Raw genomic sequence first — 17,026 nt, 5'->3', positions numbered from 1 at the left:
AATCAAGGTGCCAGAGTTTGGAGGAAGACTGGGAGAGGGAAATGCCAAAATGCCTGAAGTCCAGTGTCAAGTACCCACAGTCAGTGATGGTCTGGGGTGCCATGTCAGCTGCTGGTGTTGGTCCACTGTGTTTTATCAAGGGCAGGGTCAATGCAGCTAGCTATCAGGAGATTTTGGAGCGCTTCATGCTTCCATCTGCTGAGAAGCTTTATGGAGATGAAGATTTCATTTTTCAGCACGACCTGGCACCTGCTCACAATGCCGAAACCACTGGTAAATGGTTTACTGACCATGGTATTACTGTGCTCAATTGGCCTGCCAACTCTCCTGACCTGAACCCCATAGAGAATCTGTGGGATATTGTGAAGAGAAAGTTGAGAGACTCTGGATGAGCTTAAGGCCACTATCGAAGCATCCTGGGCCACCATAACACCTGAGCAGTGCCACAGGCTGATTGCCTCCATGCCACGCCGCATTGAAGCAGTCATTTCTGCAAAAGGATTCCCAACCAAGTATTGCGTGCATAACTGAACATAATTATTAGAAGGTTGACTTTTTTCTTTTAAAAACAAACACTTTTCTTTTATTGGTCGGATTAAATATTCTAATTTTTTGAGATAGGAATTTTGGCTTTTCATGAGCTGTATGCCAAAATCATCAATATTAAAACAATAAAGGGCTTGAACTACTTCAGTTGTGTGTAATTAATCTAAAATATATGAAAGTCTAATGTTTAATAGTACGTTACAGAAAACAATGAACTTTATCACAATATGCTAATTTTTTTAGAAGGACCTGTATTGCAAACATGAACAGGATAAATAAAGCAAGACTCCACAAGGCTTTTTACATGCTGTATACATTAAAGCTGTCAGCCATAAAATCAAGTTCCATTTACCCACTTCTCTGTGTGTATTATGCAGTCTACATGCAGTCTGCATTGCAAGCATTCCAATACAATCATACATTTTTCTGCTGTAATACATCTTGGTTCTATTCGATACATTGCAGAGGAGAGGGAAACGTGTTATCTCTTCTCCCACATTCCTGCTCCTCGCTGATTGGCTGAGGGCAGTTCAGTGTGACACAGAGGCTGCTGAAATACGATCTATGTAGTGCTCACATATATTTACATAGCAAGCTAGATATGACAGTGCTGTTTCTAGGCAAAAAGGGAGGACATGACAGGATTGGCTTCAGTCAGAGGGAATAAACATGGAAAATGGCAGGGACAGTTTTTTCTTTATTTACTATATAAAATTCACTGAAATACTGTGGACAGTACAATAAATCAGTTATGTAAGAAGAACAAGTAGTTATCTACTTATACATGTGTTTTTTTCTTGGGAAAGTATGGCTGTCCCTGATGCTTTAAAAGATGAGAGTACTTGATAAATAAATATGGTGAGTCCACATTAGATTGTCCCTTGATAACTTAGGTACTTTCAACCTTGTAATGAATTTGAATACTTCCCCCTTGTTTCTAGATCTGAAAACTCCTACTACCTATTATTTACATGTCCTTCCCCTTCCAGCACATAGTACATGTACACCAGACTACTGTGTACTGCAGCCTACATGTTTGTCAGCTTCTATGTGCCTCTCTATACTCCCTGTCAGACATTCCACTATTGCTCATGGCTGTAGGTAATATGTGTGATATAAATCACTTATCTATTACATGCTACCTCCACATCACATGTGAATTTGTCTGTGCTATCTACAATTCATTTCCTTCCTGTGTTGCACACATCGTTAACCAGATCTGATATAACTCTAACCGATCATAGATATGTGAGTAATCTTGTCATAGACCGTCATGGCAGCAGTGGGAGTTTGGAAAGTACAGGTCATCACAGGGAAAGCTGTCAGAGCAGCAGGATGCAGTATTTACAGCTTTGGTGTACATTGTACGGTGAATATAGAGGTTTGGGCAAAGACACTTAGGAGGAAGAGAGATTTTTGGAGGTTAAAGTAAAAAATCAGTACATTGCAAAGTGAGAAGTTAAACAATAAAGAGATCGCAAGAAATGACTGATAATCGCCATATAATTTGTTTATATTGTTTGATCCTCAATTAACCTGTACATCACCATCTTTACTACTGGCAGACATGAAAAAAAAACAGACAGCACAAACTGCCATTATCTATAACACATCATAGATATACATATGCACAAAGGGAGATACTGGTTGCTTGGAAGTTGGAAACAGCTGTTATTTCCCACAATGCAACAAGGCTTACAGACAGGAATCTGTCAGGACCTAGGTCCTAGCATCACACTGTGAGAGGGGTTTCACCACAATATCAGCCATACTAATATTGGTGATGATCTGTTTGAGAAAAGATAAAGGTTTCTCATGGTAAAAGGGGTATCAGGTATCGATTGGAATGAAGTTCAATCCTTAGTTACAGTTGTAGTTTAAGATTTGGCTTTACTGAAGGGGCCTTCATAAAGGGCGGAGTTAAGATTAGACACTAGGTAGAACATAAAGAAGAGCTCCTTTAAAAAGACAAACAATGAAGGGTCAAACCCCAAAACTGCCAATGAAAAAAGACCCAATACAGTACCCTATCCCCAACCAGGCCACACAGTTGGCCACATGAACTAGCCCCTAAATAAAGCGAGTGCTATTACCAACCATCTCATTTTATTCTCTCTAATACTGCATGACTTCTCAATGTTTGGCAGCTGTGGCTTTCTGTACTTAGCACATCATTTGTTAAAGAACAAGTGACACCCATGCTAACCTAGAAATAAAAAACACATAAATAAGTAGATAAATACTACTTCTACTTGCATGACAGATGTATTGTGCTATCCACGTAATGAAAAAGTAAAAAATCCTATTCTAGGCAGTGGCCATCTTGCCAAGCTAATGCTGACATATCCTCCCTGATTCTTGTTTTTCCCCCTCCCTTCTCTTGCTCATTGTGTATTCATTAGCTGCCCTCCTCCCAGAGTCTTCAGACACTCCCACTGAGGTGTATACTAACAACTACACTGTCTTTTTTTTTATTTACACATCCAATCAATGAGTCACCTCAGCCTTGCTTGTAAACTCAAGTAATCAGAGGGTGTTTCTGATAAGTAGCTAGACAGGGAAATTAATGGAAGAGGAGATAAAAAGAACCCCCAGCATTCAACTCTTTGGCACTGTTTGGCACTAGGACCAGTGCTCCTAAAGTATGTAATAACTCCAAACCATAACAGCAGAAAAAGTTTTGCAAGATTTGAATGCAGGATTAGCATCTTTATCACTTAACCACTTGCCGACCAGGGCTTTCTGCACTGATCGGTGCTACGTGGGCTCTCCAGCCCGCAGCACCGATCAGGAGTGAGCCTTGGCGATCAGACTACCCCCCTTTTTTTACCACTAGGGGTATGTCCTGCTGGGGGGGTCTGATCGCCGCCGGCTTGCTGCGCTTTGCGGGGGGGCTCTTCAAAGCCCCCCTCCGCAGCATTTTCGGCGCTCCGTCCCTCTCCCTCCCTCTCCCTCCCCCTGTGAGCTGCGCAGGACGGATTTCCGTCCTGCGCATTGAAGGATAGGCTTCAGCCTATCATATGCCGGCGATACCCGGCCTCTGATTGGCCTTACGGCGCTGCTGCGCAGCAGCGCCGTATGATGTAAACAGCGGGGATTTCTTCCCCGCCTGTTTACATTTTGCCGGCGAGCCGCGATCGGCGGCTCTCCGGCTGTTCACGGAGACACCCTCCGTGAACTGACATGGAAAGGCCGCTCGATCGAGCGGCCATTTCCATGGTAACCCGCAGACGACCAGTTTACGCCATTCGGCGTTAGCTGGTCGTCAAGAGGTTAATACACTCAGACCGGTTGCTGTTGAAATTTGATTTTTATGGTGACAATACCGCTTTAAACTTTATGACCATTCTTTTTCAGAACTACTAGTTTAAATTCCTCAACAGTGACAACGGCATAAATTACGTACAAGCTTTTTCTTGTATATTACATTACAGAACAAACAAGGCTTGGTTTGTAGGAGGGACTAGGCTGGGCAGATCTGTTTGTGCTGCTAGCAAGAACAAACCTGTAGCTAAGTGGTCTCTGAGGTTTCTAGAGATAAGGATACATTTGCCACACTCAGCTCTTTTGTGATATGTTGCAATGCCTTCAAAAATGCACATTTACAAACATAAGTCTTATCCTATTATCTTATGCATGCAGCCTAATAACACTGTATATATTGGTAAAATGACTGATATTCTACAACTGCTATTTCGCGCTCATTTTTACTCACATCTTTTTTGAGTAGATGCCTGAGGCATTCACTAACTAGCCTGTAAAGATCATTGCCTGTTAATGTATGACTAAAGATAACAAAAACTGAATTACATTTTATGAAAACTACTTATACAAGGGAGCGGTTGAATCATTATCTTTCACCACTTCCTGCATGAAGAATAGAACACGTAGCAGTAGGAACTTTTCATTCATGTTTTTCTTAGTTTCAAGCATAAAGCCAAACCAAATAATCTCCAAATCTAAACATGCACTGAGATATCAATTATTATTCTGAAATGAAACTTTCTCAGCTAAAAATCAAGTCTTATTTGACTCGCAACATTACGAGCAGCTTAGTACAGGCACTTGGTTTCAGGTCCTGTAGCTGGGACAGGTGCTCTTTCCTGGATTGCATCACCCTGATGTTTACAGTGCAAGGGGGCGGGCACAGACTGAATCTCTCTGAGAAGATTGCAGCTTATAATAGTCACAGTTTGTGGTGTAGGAAGTGACCAGCACCTGAACTCCTGACCATATACATTACACAAACAAAAACACGCTCTGCAACTATGTGCCAACACAGACCTAGGGAAACATTTCTGCCTAGAGTTAGGCTTTAATTACAGTAAAATATCAGAACTGAATTTCCTCCTTCAAGGTGCTATTTATTAGAAAACTCTGGAAAATTTTGAAAAGGAAAAAATGGCCCTCTACAGGGTGTACATCCATGTGTGCTTACTAATTTCCCTAGTCCCTGCAGTGTTTGCTTTACACAACCTGACCCAGACCTTCACCACTCATATGAAGAACAATTATATAAGCACTAGCACCTTGGACATCTTAGCCTTTCATGGTACCTGGGCCCCATAGCAGCTGCCAGGCCTGCCTTGGCTATTGCTATGCCCTAGTATGAGTTCCTAGCATTAGGAAGGGTGAAACAGGAGAAGCTCTGAAAACTAGAGTTGCCAAACTTGAGCTTTAGGAATGAAGTTTGGCAGGCTAAAATAATTATTGATTCACTTTGGCAGTCTACTCTCCTTTCTCTCTAGACCTGATACTTTTTGGCACTTCCACAATAAGGGCATAGCGTCTAACCGAACCTAGCTATTTAATTGGTGTGAGTGTAATATTATTAATGATGAATCATTTCTCATTATGGTGATTTGTTTTGCTCCTAGGTCTGTCACCGGCACCACCACCACCCTGTAATGAATTTGCCCGTGTTATGTTTGACTATGTTCCTGCAGCACCAGATGAACTTGCACTGAAGAAAGGCGATGTTGTACAAGTTATAAGCAAGGTACAATAATAGGATTTGTTATCCACACAATATGTTTTAGCATGTTTAAGATCAAGGGAGAGCCACTGTTAGGGCACGTCCATTAATGATATAATGATAAATGATAAAATAATATAATGATAAAATCTGAGCTTCATAAATCTATTCCAGAAGTGTGAATAAAGTTTCTTTCTGGAGAGGAAAATGCAAATAGGATTTTAATATACAGTAGTCAAATTTTGCTTTCTCAAAGGTATTTGCAAATACTACTTTCGCGTGTACAAGAGGTACACATTTTACAGCCATACTGTATATCTATCTTGCAGACATCTGTTTCAGGCGAGATTGGCTTTCAGCAGTGCAAGGCATTGCCTGGATCGATCTGGATAGATCTGATTGGGTAGGGATTATGAGAGATTGACATTACAGGGTAATTAGTCAAACAGAAGGTATTCACAAATTTAAGCTAATGTCAACATAGGGGAGTTTAAGACCAGTGGAGAAGGAAGCAGTGCTGCTGTCCTAGTTCCATTTCTGGCCTCACCCTCCATTTACTATGGAAAAGAGCTGTGGTTGGGGCTATGCAAGGCCAGATTTACCATAAGGCACTGTAGGCATGTGCCTACAGGCGCCTTGTGATGGAGAGGCGGCTCACTCCCCTCCCCAAGTGCCTCCCTCCCCCCTTCCCTATGCAGAGTTCCAAGCACACCGTCAATGAGAGGTTACTCACCCTGCTCTCTGCAATCCTCTGACGAGGTCTCATTCATTCAGGAGCACCACTACCTACTTAATACTGAGGGTACCTCTAGCTACCTAATACTGAGGGTACCTCTAATGCTAAGAGCCACATGTAGCTACCTATGATGGGAAAGGTAAGTAAGGAATAAGGGACAGTTGGGACAGCCAGCACACTTGTGGTGCAGTTCGGTGGGGGTTTGTAGGTTCATGGAGGGTAAAGTCTAGGGTGCCAGGACATCTGTGCTTATGGGCTCCAGTAATCTAAATCCGGGCCTGGGGCTATGAGTTACGGGCTAGTGCTGAATTAGTCAGCAGTAGCCAAGTATTTTGGGTTTTTTAATGACATATTTAGTCAAAGCCAGATTTAGACAAAGAAGTGAATTAACTAGCTAGAGATTGTTGTCTGCATTGGCTTACTGACACTGTGCATTTTCCCCAATGTCTTTTTCTGTCATCTTGTATCTATTTACTTGTGATCTATGCTACTATACACACTGCAAAGTCCGGTATAAACTATTGCTTTATGAATCTGCACTTCAGTGGGTTATTTTGTGTTATTCTTCTTAACCGTTCATAGCTAAAGATTTTCTTTAGTCACCACATCTCTGTCCTTTTTTAGTTCTTGGGATATATATTCCTGTACAAAGGCTATGAGTGAGCCCAAATTATCTGCCTAGTTAAGCATAGGCCATGTTCAGTGGTGCATTGCGGCATAACAACTGCATTTTAGCACAGCTTTCTGTACTGCAATACCCTACCTATGCCACGTTAATAGTATGGTGTGGTTTAATGGCATGCAGCATCCCAATATGCTGCACACACTGCATTACTGCAAAATGTGCACGTAAACAGTGAAGTATACTTTTCACTGACTGTATGTTTCACTGTATGCAACTCAATGCGTGGATAACGTACAGCGTGACTTTACTGGTCCACTGGATCCTACTGTTACAGGGAACGCAACGCCCACTCAGCCCCGTTTCTATGGGCGTGCGACACGTGCCATCGCCCGGGGCGCTTTATTTTGCGGCAGAAGGGGGGCGCAGGAGCAGGAGGAACAGACATAATAGTTACAACTCACCTTCTTCAGCCGTTCCCCCGCAGTATCAATGTCTTTCCTCTCCCAGCGTCCGTCGCCTGGTAACAGCGCCCCCTGTGATGACGTACCGCATGTCATCACAGGGAGCGCTGTTACTGAGACAGATGCAGGGAAAGGAAGGACATTGAAGCAGCGCGGGTTCGGCGGAAGGAGGTGAGTTGTAACTATTATCAGGGCAGGCAGAAGATTGCTTGGGGTGGGTGGGGAGCCGCTGGCAACATTTCTTCTTATTAACACATAGCCGACAGAGTCCGCAGTTCTGTCTGTTCCCAGCCGCCAGCTTTGCACACAGACATAAGAAGAAGAAACAGTGGCTGCCTCTACTCGACGGAAGTCTCTATGCTGCTGGGGCTGCCAGTGCCACAGATCAGAAACCCACAGGGGACAGGCATAGAGTGAGATCTCCAGAACCACAGCAGCTACAGTATATTTCCTGGAGGGAAGAGAGAGAGAAAGCATGGCGGGGGAGGGAGAGAGTGATCAGCTGATTAGCTCAGCTGATCGGGACTGGAGCTCACATGGACACAGGAGAAGCATGGCTCTGTATGCAGCCTATCACAGTGCACAGCAGAGAGGCATTACGATGCAGGAAACTAGATGATCTGATTCCTGACAGGGGATGCCTTCTGTGGCTGCATGCTTGTGAGTAGCTGTTGTGACTATATGCTTGAGAGTGCACCCTCCCCCCTTTCTCCAAAGTAGCATTTGTTCCCCTCAGCATGTAGTCCCACTCCATAGAGGCACCACAGTTACCAGCATGCCCCTCCTGTCCATAGAGGCATCACTGCTCCCAGCATGCCCATTCACAGAGGCACCACTGCCCCCAGCATGCCCCTCCTGCACTATAGGGTCACCATACCTCCCAGCAACAACCACCTCTATATACAGGCACTACAGTTCCAAGCATGCCCTTCCTCCTCCATATAGTATCGAGTTGTCCCTTAGGGCTGGCTGGAGGACCCCCTGGTCCCCCCCCCCCCAAAGTGATTAGTGGCCCCCTGGAGCCTCTGCAGCATATTCGCAGAAGAGCACACTTAACTGTACAGCTTGCTTCTCTGTGTTTTATCCTCCTTCATCTCTCTGACCCAGTGACACATGAATGCAGTCCACTGCAAATACAGGGGCCCTGGGGAACCACTATTCACATTTGAGGGGACCTGGCAGCCAGCTCTGGGGGACAACCCAATACTATATGGAGACTGAGAGGCATGAATCCGGCCCTGACTATTATGTCCGCATCCCCCGCTGCTGTGCTCCTCTCCTGCCACCCATACCTATTTAACCTAAACTGCGGGAACCTACCTATTTAACCTAAACTGCGGGAACCTACCTATTTAACCTAAACTGCGGGAACCTACCTATTTAACCTAAACTGCGGGAACCTACCTAACTAACCTGTATTTCGGGATCCTGCCTATCTAACCTAAACTGTGGGAACCTACCTATCTAACCTATACTGCGGGCACCTACCTATCTAACCTATACTGCAGGAACCTACCTAACTAACCTATACTGCGGCAACCTACCTAACTAACCTATACTGCGGCAACCTACCTAACTAACCTATACTGCGGGAACCTACCTAACTAACCTATACTGTGGGAACCTACCTAACTAACCTATACTGCGGGAACCTACCTAACTAACCTATACTGCGGAAACCTACCTAACTAACCTATACTGCGGGGACCTACCTATCTAACCTAAACTGCAGGAACCTACCTATCTAACCCATACTGGGGGAACCTACCTATCTAACCCATACTGGGGGAACCTACCTATCTAACATATACTGGGGGAACCTACCTATCTAACCTATACTGCAGGAACCTACCTATCTAACCTATACTGCGGGCACCTACCTATCTAAACTATACTGGGGGCATCTACCTATCTTACCCATACTGGTAGCAACTATATGGGCTACCCTATACTGGAGGCACCTACGTAGCTAACCTATACTGGGGGCAACTACCTATCTAACCTATAATGGGGCAACTATACAGGCTACCCTATACTGGTGGCACCTACGTAGCTAACCTATACTGCGGGCACCTATGCCTGGCTCCTTGGGGGGGAGGGCGATTTTTTACACTCTCGCCCTGGGTGAAATTTAGCCTAGAAACTGCCCTGCGCCCACTGTGAACCTGGCCTCAGGCTGGGCAGGTGGATTATGGAAGGTCACATTCCTATAGACCCACTGAAATCACATCTTAGATGAAATCCCCACTGCCAATACCCAGCACTAAAATGACCCTATCCCTAGAACTGGAGCCAATCACTATCACTGAAGAAGATCTCTTGCAAACACAATCTAGACAACAGTGAATCTGACATCCTTTTTAAATCTTCTCCTGTTTTGTATGGATTTCAAATTTTGATGTGTAATGCATGTGTTGAAAACCTAAAACTAATTTTTCTTCCTGTCATGCAGGAGTCAGAAGATGAGGGCTGGTGGAAAGGCAACATCAATGGCAGAAGTGGCTTGTTCCCAGATAACTTTGTGATATTACTGCCACCGAATTCACAAATCGTGAGTCTCTGTTTTGTAAACAACAGCTGTAGTGATGGCTGCATGCATAGCACCCATGCTGATGATAAGAATGCAGTCACTACTTTGATGGAGGCAGTCAGGCAGAGTTTGTATTTGCAGTATAACATAGCATTTTAAGAAGCTGAAACACATCCTGCCGTTGAAACAAACCATAAAGCAGAACACAACTTCCTGCTATATAACCTGGCGAGCCCAACATATTTGCTCTTCTGCCCAGAAGACTGAATATTAGAGATATCACAAAGCTTCTTCTAAATATATAGTGGATGAAGTTGGCATTTTTATAAAGTTACATTATTTAATGATCATGCAGTATATTTACACCCAGGATCTACTGTAGGAAGCTTCTGATATCATTTTGCATATCCGCAAACAAAAGAATTAAAAAATGCAAATAAACAAAGTAGTTATATGGTACGTGAAAAGATCCAATAATGTTAATAACTAGGCTGCATGGGGTTTGTGGGGCCCTATGCTAAAAATAACCCCTGCACACACCCAGACTCCCTTCCCTCATGTGTGGCCTGCCTGTGACCTCCCCGGGCCCCCATCACTAAGAGCAGCAGCGCAGCAGGCACATACTGATGTCATCATGGCTCTGCTCTCTCCTCTTTACCCTGCAGCACATCAGTGTGATCTAGCATTCCACCGTAAGGCCCCAAAGTCACATGACATGCATTGGGGCCTTACGGAGGAAAGCTGGTACATGCTGCCACATTGCAGAGGGAAGAGGAGAGAGCGTAGCCTCTGTGACATAAATATGTGTACTCTGCACTGCTGCTCTGCATAAATGGATGATGGAGAGTGACATGCAGCCTTAGCCCCCAGCCCTCCCCCGATGGGGGGCAAATGTTATGCCCATAGATCCAACTTATAAGGCTATGTACACACCTTCTATTACTGTTGACTGCAGGGATCTGGGCTAGCGATGCATTCTGTTGCTATGGAGTAGCAGGAGGGATGACACATAGCGCATGATAGAGTGGCACCGAGTGGGAGGGGTAAAGAAGGAGAACAATGCAATCAGTCAAGGCTCAGGCCAGATGATACAGCACTCAGGATCTCTAACCAACACACAGGGAGTGGTCAGGAGCCACTGTACACACACTCGGTTCTCAGTAGAGGTGGCCCTAAACATCTGCATTGGCCAAGAACCATATAAGGTGTGTACAAGGCTTAATATACTGATATACGGTATTATACTGCAATGCTGAATCAATTCACCACAGTTATCAAAACAAATTGGAAAATCCTTAAAGTGTAACTGTCGGGCATAAAATCAAAAATCAATTCTTTATTTTTATCTGGTAAAAAAGTAATACCGATGCTAACCAGGCAATCCAAAAGGTAAAATCTCTATTACTTTTCTTGTTTATAAATGATCATTCCCCAGTTTACCAGACTCTTATTTGGTACGTTGCTGCAAAAAGGAAGTTGCAGGGCATGCTGGGTTGTCTTTTTTAGCTTCTTTATTTCCCCTCAAAGTTAACTAATGTACAGAAGCAAAAAAGGACAACCCAGCATGCCCTGCAACTTCCTTTGTGCGGCAACGTACCGAATAAGAGTCAGGTAAACTGGGAAATGATCATTTATAAACAAGAAAAGTAATAGAGATTTTAACTTTTGGAATGCCTGATTAGCAGCCTTAATACTTGTTAACCAGATAAAAATAAAGAATTGATTTTTGATTTTATGCCCGACAGTTACACTTTAATATATCTGTGCTCCCAAATAAGTTCAATTAATTACCCACAATTACTTTGGTGTGGTGGTGGAAGCGTGGGGTCAGCGCTGAAGTTCTATAGATTTTAATGTGGTTTACATGGTTCTAAGAGCTAAAGCACTTTCTTTGCACAATAATACAATCTAATTACCATATTTCCCCTCCTTCCTTTATAAACTTTCAGAAAGAAAACAAGCCTCCTACAAGAACAGCAACTCAGAAAGTACCAGGTTTGTACAATGATCTATTTATACAATAGCATTAAAGTGGTCTGAAACTTAGCATTTCTTCTTTGCTCTAAAAGATTCCTTATAGCCTTAAACCTACTAGCACAAAAAATTGTAGCAAAACAGCATTCAAACAGCTTAACACAGCACTTTGTTCTGCAGTGGAAAGCCCCTTCAGCTTATGATCCGCATCCAGAGATAACATCTTTTGTTTACATTCCTTTTTTGTTCCATTCTTAGCTTTGCTGAGTGAGAAGGAGCTGTCTCTGCTTCTGGCAAGCACACTGTTGAGAAGAGCTCACTAGAAGATGTTAATATGTAATAAAAGCAACTATGGTTAAAATGCAATGGCAGCTTTCAGAGCAGATACACTGTACTTTAGGAACTTGTAGTTTGTAAATGGACAATATTACTTGTGACAAAAGCAAATATGGCAACAGAATGGGTAATAAAAAGTAGGAAAACACATTTTCATTGAATGTTATGTCAGAGTTTCAGACCACTTTAACATGATGGGTAGCAAAAATGTGCTTGCTCACTGAACAGCAAACAGCAAGGCATACAAGAGGGATTAAAATGTATTCATAAATTGCTTGTACACAGCAATTTTACAAGAATTTCATGCATCAGGCCCATAGCGATAGAATGAATGAGGCATGAAAGGACACTTGAAGCAAGAGGTATATGAAGGTTGCCATATTTATTTCCTTTTAAGCAATACCACTTGCCTGGCTGTTCTGCTGATCATTGTAGCATCAGTAGTGTCTGAATCACATATATTAAAGAGAACCCGAGGTGCGTTTGAAGAATATTATCTGCATACAGAGGCTGGATCTGCCTATACAGCCCAGCCTCTGTTGCTATCCCAAACCCCCCTAAGGTCCCCCTGCACTCTGCAATCACAGCCACGCTGCTGACAAACAGCTTGTCAGAGCTGGCTGTGTTTATCTCTATAGTGTCAGTCTGCTGCTCCCCCCGCCTCCTGCAGAACTCCGGTCCCCGCCTGCATCCCCTCCCTCCCTGCTGATTGGAGGGAAGGGACGGGGGGCAGGGACCGGAGCTATGCAGGAGGCGGGGGAGCAGCTGAGACTGACACTACAGATGTAAACACAGCCTCACAACACGGCTGTGATTTATGAGGGATTGCAGAGTGCAGGGGGACCTTAGTGGGGTTTGGGATAGCAACAGAGGCTGGGCTGTATAGGCAGATCCAGCCTCTGTATGCAGATAACATTCTTTAAACACACCTCGGGTTCTCTTTAAACAAGCTTGCAGCCAATCTTGTCAGATTTTTTTGTCTGAAAAATCTGATCAGCATGCTTGTTAAGTGTCTATGGCTAAAAGTATTAGAAGCAGAGGATTAGCAGGACAGCCGGGCAACTGGCATGGTTTAAAATTAAATGAATATGTCAGCCTCTATATCCCTCTCACTTAAAGGATACATGAAAAGTTTTACTCACCTGTGGCATTTCCAGCCCTTAGAAGCCTCCTCCATAAGATTGTGATCTGTGGTTAGGTCGTGGTCTTATGTGCAGGTGAGCGCATCTTATGATCGTACACAGGCTACGGGAGAGAAGATCACGACCCAGCCGCGGGGCTGCGATCCTATGGAGGGGCAGCGGCAGCCTGGAGTAGAGCATAACTTCAGCATGGGACCTGATAGACTTCTAGGGGCTGCAAGAAGCCCCAAGTGAGTAAAACTTTTCTTTCATAGATTTGCTTCATGCATCCTTTATGGTGTGCTTTAAGCAAACTGCTTAAAGTAATAAGTCTGTGAGTGGGAGCTGTTACACCATATAGAAACCTTATAAGGCCGAGAACAATCTGCCAGGTACCAGATTACCCACAAGGCAACTAAGGCAATAGCCTCAGGCATTGTGGGCTTTTGTGGTGATTAGAGGGCCTGCTGCAGGTCTTCTTGAGACCAAGGCTGAAATGTAGTGTGTAAGCAACAGAGTATCTTGGAGTGGTAAGTTCTTCACTTGTGCAGCCAGCATGTTCCTCTTTCCTCCTTATGTCAGCATGGCCTGTCTCCATGTTTCTCTGCCGCAGCCTTCGATTCTGCTACTGTGGTACCAGCATGTGACGATAATTTATACATGCTGGCGAGACACAGTGATGTTGCGTTGGCAGGGAGACCAGGAGTCTGGACATACTGATTGGAGGAGGGAGTGCAGCAAAAGGGCAGGGAATAACCCAGCACTCTGCTGCTCCAAAGCCATGGCTATCTCTGGGGCCCTGCTTGGGCTTAATACAACTATGATGCATATTTGCAGATCAGTTACAGCCAGGGAGCACCTGGTATGACCAGCCAAGCACTGTTCACTTCTCATTGGCTATAAAGAATTCTAAAACTGGCCATACATTCCTCAGTTATCACTCCATTTTGTAATTGTTCCTCATTTCATTGATATTAAGATCAATACTCCAATCAATTATTTTCAGCTGATTGAAAACCAACATTGCAGTCTGCAGATCAATCTTGCAACAGATTTTAGCCCTTAATATTGATTATAATATTGATAGCAAATGTTTAAATATACTCCAGGTTACGATCAATTAAACGTTTTATCTACTAGAATGTCTAATTGGGCAAAAGGATTGTACAGTGTATGTATTACTGGTATTCAGCAACATTCAACTCATGCCTATGCATTCACATAAAGATATGCAGCTTTCTGTGTTTCTTTAATGCAGAGACACATACCTCCTTATAAAATGTTTCACTAAATGGTATGCAGAACAGGAGTTGTGCATTAAAATCACATATCCCTTCTCAGCGGTGCTTTATATCTACTTATAATGCATATTGGTCCAATTAGAATGTAGACTGACAGGGCTGCTTTTTATTGAAGTGTGTCAGTTACAGAACTATGTATTGTAAAAGCCCTATGACTGATTCAGTGCGTGAAAAGTGTGAAGCTCATTTGCTGATGACACAGTAAGATCAGCAATGGTACACATACACTGTGCACTACTTTCAGGTGCTTTCAACCCACACAGGAAAGCAGCCTTGTGATTCTGATGGGGAGTACATGTAGCTCTCATGCAGTATATTCTGAATCTGCCGCATGTGCAAGCACAGAACACTGGTCATGGATGCCGTCTGTACCCTGCCATCAGGTACCGTATATGCAAATCTGTTTATTCCTGAGAGGAGGCATGGATTGGAAGACGTATTTTCAGTATATATTGATTTTGTGGCAGGTGCATTGTTAACACATTCATATAATTACATAGTTTTGTTTAATTTCAGCGGCTAAGAAAGACCCACCTACCATGGACTTGAAGTCACCAGTGAATAGGCCGCAGTCTCCAAGCTCCACGGGCCAGAAAGGTACAGTTGATCATGTCTATATTTACCCATATCATATATGTGTACACAGAGGCGTAGCAATAGGGGGTGCGTTGGGGCCCTTGGGCCAGGGGGCCCCATGGGGCCCTCCCTCAACTTCAGTGTTAGCGCTCTATTGTCCTGTGCTCATAATAATCACTTCTATAGATACTTTGAATAGTGGTAATCATTAACAAAGTGCCCCCCATTCGCTTCTTGCACCTCTGACACTGTAGTTGCCATTGGCAGGTTTTTGTGTGCCGTATCCATTGTTTTATATAGAGTGCTGGGGGGGGCAATGTAAAACTTGCATCGGGGCCCATAGCTCCTTAGCTACGCCACTGTGTGTACAATGAAAACATAATCAGAGGCTAAGCTATAAATGGGGAGCTTTTTCTTGTAGCTCCTGACCTAATGCTGGATACACACATTGAGATTTTCCGTTCGATTCCCGGGATCGAACGGATCGAATCGATTATTTCCAACATGCTCGATTCGGATTTCGATCATTTCTGCCGTCGATTTGGCATACTTAACATGCAAATCGACGGCAGGAACAATCGAAATCTGAATCGAGCATGTTGGAAATAATCGATTCGATCCGTTCGATCCCGGGAATCGAACGGTAAATCTCAACGTGTGTATCCAGCATGATTACAGAATATGGGCACAGAGATGTAGTCTCCTTACTCATCCTAACAATGTACACATAGTACCATTATACTGTAAGAAGTAATATATATAGATGGTAAAGAACAGATTAGGGTAATGTCCCTAAATTGGCACTGGACCCCTTGCAGATGCTATGGCTATTGCTACTATGCCCATACATGTAGTTCAATTCAGTTCCTATCCCAATTAAGATTAAAGTATAGAGTAGGATGAACACATAATCCCTCTAATTACAGATACATTTGAATTAGACACATTTAGGAGCAGCTGATTGGAATCAGATGAGATGATGAACTGATTGCTATCTTTCAATAACTATCTAGACCATTTCCGACATTTTGTGTCTCAAAGTGAAGGGTACTTTTGATTCCCCTCAGCATCTGAAGGACAGTTTTAATATTTTGGCAGGCCAAAAAGAAATAATTTAATTGCTAAACCATTTACATTTCAGAACAGTAAAAGACTTTCATATGTGGACTATAATATGAGCTTCAGCCTTATATAAAAACTGCTTATGCTTTGGAGTATATACAGTATCTTTCTATTTGTCCTGTCACCTACAACCCAGACATGCAAGCTCTGACACAGCGTAAATCCAAATCAGGCAGCAGACAACGTTTACTGTTACACAGCTAGTATAGATTCTTATATAGGACACAACGGGAGCACAAAATAAACAAAGAAGGGACATGAAAAATTCCTCTTAGATAGGACTGTGTAATGCTGGGCATACACGGCATGTTTCTGTAACGTGTATCGAGCCGCAGATGCTCCCAGCTGATAATTTCTGACAGGTCCGATGACCCGCCGGATCGATACCTCGCCGATGCCTGTGGGCGGACAATAGCGGAGGTCGAGCGGAAGATAAGGAAGCGTCTGCGGGGACGAGCAGGAATTGATCCGGACGGCGGCGGGGACGAGCGGGGATGCGGCGGGAGTCGATCCGGGTCGACCCATGTATGCCCAGCATCAGTCAACAGATTTACTGCCAGAACGATTATTTCCGACAGGACTGGTCTGATTTCGGATCAATTTTCCAATCGATTTTCTGTTCACTTCTATGGAAAATCTGTCAGAAAATGGTATCTTGTGTACCTAGCATTAGAGCTACAGTACATTAGTTTTAACCACTGTGCCACCATGCAGTGCAAATGC

General features: G+C 43.6%; 1 protein-coding gene across 2 annotated transcripts in view; it reads left to right on the top strand.

Moving 5' to 3' along the window:
- SH3D21 (SH3 domain containing 21) overlaps positions 1–17,026 on the top strand; it is an 87,838-nt gene that overhangs the window by 45,857 nt on the left and 24,955 nt on the right. For both annotated transcript variants that reach the window (XM_068269062.1, XM_068269063.1), the window contains 4 exons: positions 5,424–5,545; positions 9,796–9,894; positions 11,823–11,868; positions 15,122–15,202. In XM_068269062.1, the coding sequence (XP_068125163.1) occupies positions 5,424–5,545; positions 9,796–9,894; positions 11,823–11,868; positions 15,122–15,202 (348 nt within the window). The remainder of the gene's footprint in view (positions 1–5,423; positions 5,546–9,795; positions 9,895–11,822; positions 11,869–15,121; positions 15,203–17,026) is intronic.

This window comes from Hyperolius riggenbachi, chromosome 2 (genome assembly GCF_040937935.1).
Source record: "Hyperolius riggenbachi isolate aHypRig1 chromosome 2, aHypRig1.pri, whole genome shotgun sequence".
Taxonomy (NCBI): domain Eukaryota; kingdom Metazoa; phylum Chordata; class Amphibia; order Anura; family Hyperoliidae; genus Hyperolius; species Hyperolius riggenbachi.
The sequence above is the reverse complement of the archived record's forward strand: the minus strand, read 5'-3'. Positions and strand labels throughout refer to the sequence as shown.